The sequence below is a fragment of the Coptis chinensis genome, chromosome 2 (assembly GCF_015680905.1).
Source record: "Coptis chinensis isolate HL-2020 chromosome 2, ASM1568090v1, whole genome shotgun sequence".
NCBI lineage: Eukaryota > Viridiplantae > Streptophyta > Magnoliopsida > Ranunculales > Ranunculaceae > Coptis > Coptis chinensis.
In genome coordinates, this window is record NC_141457.1 from 7280639 (window position 1) to 7289205 (window position 8567).

General features: G+C 46.0%; 1 protein-coding gene across 1 annotated transcript; it reads right to left on the reverse strand.

The window, feature by feature from the left end:
- Positions 1–1416: 1416 nt before the first annotated feature.
- On the reverse strand, positions 1417–2699 carry LOC147514634 (uncharacterized). Its single transcript, XM_086592641.1, has 3 exons — positions 2476–2699; positions 2245–2408; positions 1417–2114 (listed from the first exon to the last, which is right to left on the reverse strand). The coding sequence occupies exons 1-3, from the start codon at positions 2697–2699 to the stop codon at positions 1417–1419; spliced, it is 1086 nt and encodes a 361-aa protein (XP_086448767.1).
- Positions 2700–8567: the final 5868 nt, after the last annotated feature.

The window sequence follows — 8567 nt, forward strand, 5'->3', positions numbered from 1 at the left end:
TTGCCTTGCCCCTAAGTTGACTCGGTCATTTGTTAGCTTCTCAAAAGTGCCGTTGTCTTATATATGTACAAACAGCCTACGTCCCTTGTCTGGACCAGTTTTACATTCAGATATGAAATTTTTTCAACATTCTTACATTCCAAGGCCTCTCTATCTGTTTTCCATCCTCAGTCTGCAGTCGGTATGTTCCGGCTCCTCCAACACCCACCACCAAGTACGGCCCTTCCCAATTGGGTCCCAACTTTCCTTCGTTCGCCTTTTTAGTGCTTGCAGTGACTCGTCGGAGAACCCAATCGCCGGTTTGGAACCTGCGGATCCGCAGTCGCTTGCCATACTGTCTCCGCAGATGACGGTGATATTCCTCCAGCCTAATGCGTGCTGTGTCTCGTCTCTCCTCCGCTAAGTTCAGGTCGCGAGCCAATATGCCCCAGTTCATCCCACTGTCCACTGCCTTTGTGCGTGTAGTGGTTGCCATCATTTCTGAAGGGATCACGGCCTCGATACCATATGCCAATGAGAACGGCGCGCTCTCCTTTGTGGTCGTCCGTGGTGTAGTGCGGTATGCCCATAGCACCTTACTTAGTTCATCAGCCCATGCCCCCTTGCGACCTTCCAACTTTCTTTTAAGGTTGTTCATGATCGTCTTGTTCGATGATTCGGCCTGGCCATTCCCCTCCGGGTTGTATGGGGCCGAGAATCCCTGTTTCACATTATACGTCTGCAAGAAGTCCCTCACTTTTGACCCCGTGAACTGCGTTCCGTTGTCTGCGACGATGGTGTGTGGCAACCCAAATCTACAGATAATGTTTTCCCACAAAAATTTGATCACCTGCTCCTCCTTGACTTGCTGCAAGGCTACGGCCTCCACCCACTTTGTGAAATAATCCGTCGCCGCCAGCATGAACCTTCTTTTCCCCTTCGCCATTGGCAACGGACCCACTATATCCATGGCCCACATGGCAAATGGCCACGGACTGGACACGTTATGCAACGGTTCTGCTGGCGCAAATATTAGCTGAGCAAACCGCTGACACTTCCCACATTTCTTGGCAAATTCAACCGCATCTCTCTTCATATGAGGCCAGAAGTACCCCTGCGTCAATAATCGGTGTGCCGTTGTCCTGCCCGCCGAATGGCTCCCACAGTCCCCGGCATGAAGCTCTGCCAGGACTTCTTGTGCTAAACTTGGTCCCAGGCATCTTAGCAGCGGTCCATCGAAGTTCTTTCGATACATTTCTCCCTCTACCAGAACATATCTGCCCGCCGTTTGCTCTAACCTCCTTCTTTCCTTCTCGTCTACCACCTCTCCTCCCTCCAAGAAATGTTTGATAGGGCTCATCCATCCCCTTTCCCCCTCCGCAGCTTGACATACGCCGACCTTTTTTCAATCTTTGGACCTCTCTAATTTCTTGATTCTTAAGGTTCTTTCCTCTGCTCCGGGCATTGCGGCGCGACATAGGCAAGGGCATCAAGATGCCGATTCTCCCCGCTGCCCAAATGTATGAATCTGATTTTTTTCGAACTTCGCCGCTTTCTGCGATGCACCACTTCTAAATACTCTGCCATCCGAGCACACCTAGCAACGAATCCACCGTTCACTTGACATACTACTAGGTTGGAATCCGAATAGACAGTTAACTCGCCGACTCCTAATTCCCTGGCCATTTCCAACCCTGCGATCACGGCTTCATACTCCGACTCATTATTAGTAGCTGCGAACCCAAGCCTCATGGACAACTCGATTCGGTCATTGTCAGGGGTGACCAACACCACGCCAATTCCGCTGCCCGCGTCTGTTGCTGACCCGTCCGCGAACACTCTCCATCCGTTCCTTTTATCCCAGGGATCCATCCCATCTGGTTCTCCTTCTAGTTCGGGCTCCATGAGCATCTCTTCCCCCCACGTGGGGTCTTCTGCGGGGAAATCTGCTAGAAACTCCGCTACCGCCTGAGCCTTTTCTGCGGTTCTCACTTGATATTGTATTCCATAGGAACTCAACATTACCGCCCATTTGAGCATTCTCCAAGATTTCTCCGCCCTCAGAGCCTGCTTGAGAGGCAGGTTTGTCACTACCACCACGGAATGTGCCTCAAAGTACGGTTTCAACTTCAGCGCTGAGAATATCAGTGCCAAGGCATACTTTTCCACTTTGCTATATCGTGTTTCCGCATCCAGCAGTGTTTTGCTTTGGAAGTACACCGGTCTTTCGACCTTGTCCACCACTCGAACGAGGACTGAGCTTACCGCATATTCGGACACTCCCAGATATAAGTATAACTTCTCCCCGGTTCGCCGGCGCATGAAGAGCAAAGGCGCCTTTCCTGTACCTCTTCAACTCCGAAAACTCTTCGCGACTTTCGGTCGTCCACATAAAGTCTGGCGTCCTTCTCAACAACCTATACAGCGGCCTGCATTTGTCAGACGACTTGGATATGAATCGATTCAAGGCCGCGACCGATCCCCGCCCCTCTGTACTTCCTTAGCTTAACTGGGGTGGCGGCATCTCTATTAGTGCCCGTGATTTGATCGGGATTAGCTTCTATTCCTCGGTGGGTCACAATATAACCCAGAAACTTCCCGGTAGTGACCCCGAATGTGCACTTCTCGGGATTCAGCTTCAAATTATGTGCCCGCAATATGCCAAACGTCTCTTTCAACCCCTCTATATGCTCTTCTTCCGACATGCTTTTCTCTACCATGTCGTCGATGTATACCTCAATACCCTTCCGCATTTTGCTTGCAAACATCTTCTCTCCCAGTCGCTGAAACGTAGCCCCGGCATTCTTCAAACCAAATGGCATTCTTGTGTAGCAATATGTTCCCCCCTTCCACTATAAACGAGGTCTTTTCTTGATCCGGTCCATACATCGCGACTTGGTTGTACCCCATCGAGGCGTCCATAAAAGAGAAAATTTTGAACCCCGCCGTCCGATCTACAAGCTCATCCACCCGCGGCATGGGGTAACTGTCCTTGGGGCACTCAGAGTTGACGTCCGTAAAGTCTACACACATGCGGACTTTCCCATTCTTCTTTGGTACCGCGACTATGTTGGATAGCCAGTCCGAGAACTCAACTTCCCGAATTATGCCTGCTCTTTTTAGCCTCGCGACCTCATCGCGGATCTCCTCTGCGTATCTCGGCCTAACCTTGCGCATCTTCTGTTTCACAGGCCTGGCGTCCTCCCTCATGTGTAATCGGTGACAAGCAAACTCGGGGTCCAACCCTGTGATCTCTTCGATTGTCCAAGCAAAGACGTCCTTATTCTCTGAGAGGAACTGCACCAATTTATCTTTCCCCTCTTTCGACAAATTCGACCCTATCGATGTAACTTTTTCTTCTTCCCCGGCTCCTATATTTACTGACTCGATCTCATCCAGCGTTTTTGTCTCCACCGGTGCCTCAGCCTCCTCTTCTGCGGAGGCACACTGTAATTGCTATGCCTGTCTTTTCTTTGGTTTCGAGGTCTCCCCCTCGTCCCCCCGAATCATCCTTTTCACCGTTCCTTGATGGCTATTCCGCGCTGTCACCTGGTCTCCGCGGACTTCATGCATCCCCGTCGGGGTGGGGAATCTAATTACCTGATAGTAGGTGGATGGTACCGCTTTCATCTGATGGATCCATCGCCTGCCGAGGATGGCGTTGTACTGCGAGTTCGCGTCCACAACCTTGAATCGTGAGAACACCGTCACGGGTCCTGTCGTCACTGGCAATAAAAGTTCTCCCAGTGGTTCGGTCATACTCCCATTGAACCCGTACAAGTTAGTCCGGGATGGCCTCAGTTGTTTCCTGCCTATCTTCATTTCTTCCATCGTTCCCACGAACAACAAATCCACCGCACTGCCGCAATCAATCAAGACCCTTTTCACCATATAATTTCCCATGGCCACCGTGATCACCAGCGCATCTTCATATGGGGCATCCACCCCTTTCAAGTCGGCGTCTGTAAACACGATGCTTCCTTTACTTGCCGCGGGCCATGGTACTGGCCGCGAATACCCTACCTCCTCATTAACTTGTTGGATGCTAGCTGTCCGCCGTATTCGATCCCGATGCGCATTGTGGCTCAAGATTTCCCCACTAAATATGACATTTATTGTCCCCAGAATTCGCCCCGGGCTTGGCAGCCGCTCCGCTTTCTCTTTCCCCTTAGTAAACTCCTTAAGCATCCCTCTCCCAATCATCTTCTGTACCATCCACTTGAGGGCGTAACATTCATTCGTTTCATGGTTCTGTATCTGATGATATGCACAATACGGTTTGCCCGGTATTTCGTTGGGCTTGCTCCGCGGTCCTTCGTAACCTTTCAAATCTTGTATCAACGGCAACAGTTCCTCCAACGGCCTGTCCACGGGTATCGGATCCACTTCTCGATACGGTTTCCGTTCTCTATATTCTCTCCGGCCTTCGACTCCACTCCTTTCTGACCGTGCGATGACACCCCCGCGTCCACCACTCTCCCTACCTGCCGGCTCATACCTTCCGCGGTCCTTGCTTCGCTCTAAAGCCAGCACAGCTTTCCCTGACTTCCTTGTCTCTTTCTGCAATGTGTCTTCATACCGTATATACTTCTCTACCCTCGGGTACAAGTCTTGTAATGACGTGATCTCGTTCTTAGCCACCGATTCGTGCACTCGCTCCCGCCCGCAGCCCCTCTCAAAGGCAATCACCGCAGTCCTCTCGTCCAAGTTCTCCACCTTCAAGGTTTCCGCCTTAAATCTGCACAAGAATTCCCTCACTGACTCCGCGGTCCTCTGTCTTACATTGAACAGGGCCGCTATGTCCACCACCCTCCTTTTTTGGTGTATGAAGTGATCCACGAAGGCTTGCTCCATCTCCAGAAAGTTGTGTATACTCTTCTCCGGCAACCTATAATACCAGTCTGAGGCCCCCCCCTTTAAGCTTGCTGGAAACATCATGCACCGCAATCCGTCCGCACACGGGCTCCTGCGCCACGGCATTTGCTTTGCGAAAGTGGTGGATGTGGTCCATTTGGGTCTCCGGTCCCCATCATTACCTCTCAAACCTATTTTGGTTGAACCTTTGGGACCTCCGCCTTCCAAACTGCGTCCGCCAATGGGTTGCGGTTCAACCCAGCCACTACCTGGTTTGCCGTCCCGGATGTACCTTTTGCTTGCTCCCAGCTTGCTTTCAGATCGTTGGCAATCATCTCCTTCACCTGTTCCCTAGTGAGCCCCGGCACCCCATTCTCCCCTTCATTGGTTCTCCCTTCTTCCTCTCTCACCGTTTCCGACATCTCCTTTTCTGACTCCTCTACGGTTTCCCTCTCTATTCGTAACTCCTCGTTCTCTTCCCTCAACTTCGCTACCTCCTCTCTTAATTGTCTCGTTTCTTCCGAAGACGATGCCTTTGTCTCTTCATACTGTGTTCTCCCCATCATCTCCTACCGATTCAGCCACCTCCTCTCTGACCGGTGCTTTCCTCGGTCGTCCCACACCTCTCTTTGCTTTCATTGCCATATCTTCTACCGTTCAACTCTCTTACAAGTGTCCCCACAGACGGCGCCAAATGTAAGAACTCTATATACTACCCCCAACCTTCAATGTCCTCCTCTCTCACCTCCTCGTCTTTTCTTTCCTTTTTCCTCCTCCTTTTTTCCTCTCTACATTGTTTCTTTTTATACTACCCCTCTCCTTTTCCTACCCGTTGATCTCTTCTCATCCTTCATCCATCTTAGCGATCTGTCTCTTAGGGTTCCGCTGCCTAGCTGTCATGCCACCTGTTCTTCCTCTCGTTAAGTTGTCTCCTATTGGACTTTGACCGCTCTGTCCCCACATGCTTCAAGACGACGGCCTGCCCACTTTTGCAGAGCCGCGCCTACATCCGGTGCTTCACGCCTTCCCTTTCTTACGCTACCTCGAAGGCGATCCGTACACTTTCGACTCCGCCCGCTTGTCCTACTTTTCGCCCCTTATTCCCATCTATCCTCTACTCCCTCATCCCGTCATGGCCGCGTGCATCGGTTCGTCGTCCAGCAATCTTCGTAGTCACGAATCCTACCACTACAGGTGCTAAAAAAAAAAAACCAATAGCAGAACATAGCGACCAAAAAAGACGATAAGAATAGAATATCTTGCCAGTTCCCAAGAAAGAGAAAGAAAGTGGAGAAAGTTTACCTGTTGCATATGCTAGTTCCTTTTAGAAATAGTTTGCAGAAAAAGAATCAGGGAAAAAGAGAGTTAACTAACAATACGTGAAGTAAGAAGCTTGAATAACAATTGTACATTTACAGCTATTAAAAACATTTCTCTGCCAATCAATAGTATGCAACGAATAAAAATGTATGTGCGCTCTAATTGGGAATCCAAGGACAGAAGATATCCTAAGTGGAACAACCTAAAGGTTGGACGTCCCTGCATTTCTTTCACAAAGGCAGACCATGAAGCACCCTTTTTTTTCATTCCTTATTAACCCACCACCACCCCAACCAAACCTAGCCACTTTATTAAACCAAGGAAATAGATGACGTACCTTATACAACATTCCATTCTTTGGGCCAGGGACTGAATGAGGGCTTTGGAAATGATCCTTCTTTTCATCTCTTTCACTACGACGACAATGAAAAGGGTCACCCACATGCCCAACACCATGCTGCAATCACAAAGAAAAAATAAACTCAAAACCTCAGAAGTCTAAATTGATCAGTTAGATTCTTAATAGTTTTAAAATGCAAGATCTATACACACAAAGTAATACATGTTCATCAAGCTTAACTAAAATCGAATTGTTTTTACTATAATAAGGAGAAAGCTTAACTCATAAGCCTCACAAAAGTCAGAAGACAATGAAAGCAAATGAATCAAAATGAAATCATTATACTGACAAATCATCATACTTAAAATAATTCTGTCAAAACACAATCTACAATGAGCTCACACACTAATATTAACAAATAAACATGCTTAATCACCACAAAGTTAAGATCTTGAACAGCCCCAGAGTCAATATCTGAATAGAAACGATAAGATTAGAGTGAGAAAAAGAAGGGGGATGGCAAACGAACTGGAAGCATTGAGTCAAGTGAAAGACACTCAAGTCTGATTTACTAAATGGGAAATGGGAACTTCTTCATACCACCTCGACATGGATTTTGCAGACTCAGGTGTGTTGTCTGTTTGCAAATGAGGGGAACTCGTAAAGTGGAAGAGAGACGGTTGGTTTATCGATTTTAATTTCACAAAAGGTATTTATTTGGACAATCAATGCTGGGTAAGTTGCGAACAATTGAATAGGGGCGTATAGTTGATTTCCCACCTGAATTTACACATACGTCCTTAAGTCACTATATAATTTTAAGGATATAGATAGTAGTAAAATTTGAAATGACTAAGTAGTCCTTCTTAAAGGCATTGAATAATTGATTTTAATATTTTATAAAGGGTATTTCATGGTAGAAAAAAGGTTGGTCCAATTTAAATGTCCATGTTAATTATGGTATACTCTACTAATTGAGATTATGGGGACTGCTTTTCAGAATTACTTTATGGAATTAGTGGGTATGTATAGAAGATGGTCCATTATTACTGTAGGACACATTCATGCGCTTATTCTATTTCAGCTACTTATAAAAAAAATCTATTTTCCCAATAAACAAACAAAAGATATTTCTTATGGTGTAGCTTTGATATAGTTCCCTCTGAGGAACTATTGCATTGGCCCTTTTAATTTATTTATAATATTTTATAAATTTAATTTTTAAATTATTATATACTAAAAAATTTTAACTATAGAATATTATAATAATTTAAATTTTGATAAAAACACAAATTTCTAAAAATATTCAATCTACTACCTTGATAGTTAACCATTTGATAGTCTAAACATTTTGTAAAAACAAACTGACGTCAACTTTAGATTGCCTATGGAACTCCCACATGTAAAAACGAATAGCGTATTCGGCCTAAAAAAATGTATGAACAATTTGAAAATACCAAAGTGTGCAAATTATCGGGCCTATAGTCCATTAATTTGTTGTTCTTTTTAAATTGTTTGGGCCTTATTGTTTATTTTTAAAAAAACCCAAGTAAAGCCCATTAGATAACCCATTAGTTGTCTTATATATGTAAATTTTGTTAGGAGTTTCTCTTCTGGTTTCGTCTATTAGGGTGAAATTCAAGACCTTTTTAAAATTGCGATCCTTGCACTTGTAAGTCCACCTTTTACTTCAACTGCTGTAAGTCTATAATACCTAGCACCTCTTTCAAAAGTTACTCTAGGAACTGAAGCACTCTAGCTAGGTTGCGTATAGATTTTTTAGCAGCCTGGTAAGTCCTATTTCAATTTGCAGGAGGATAAGTCGAATCCTTTGTTGTCAAAACTTTTAAGTTTGAGCCAAATTTCTACAGAAGCTTTGCTAGCGTAAGGGTGAAATTAAAGACATTTTAAAAATTTCGAAGTTTATAACTATGTATGTTCGCCTGAGTCTAGCATTCTTTTATTGCGGCAGAAGATCTTGGTGGTCTTGTGAGTGGTTGATAAACTGCGATTTGTGTTTTCTTTAGGAAGTCCCATAGTTGTGAAAGAGACAAAGAAAGGTCTAAACATAGGC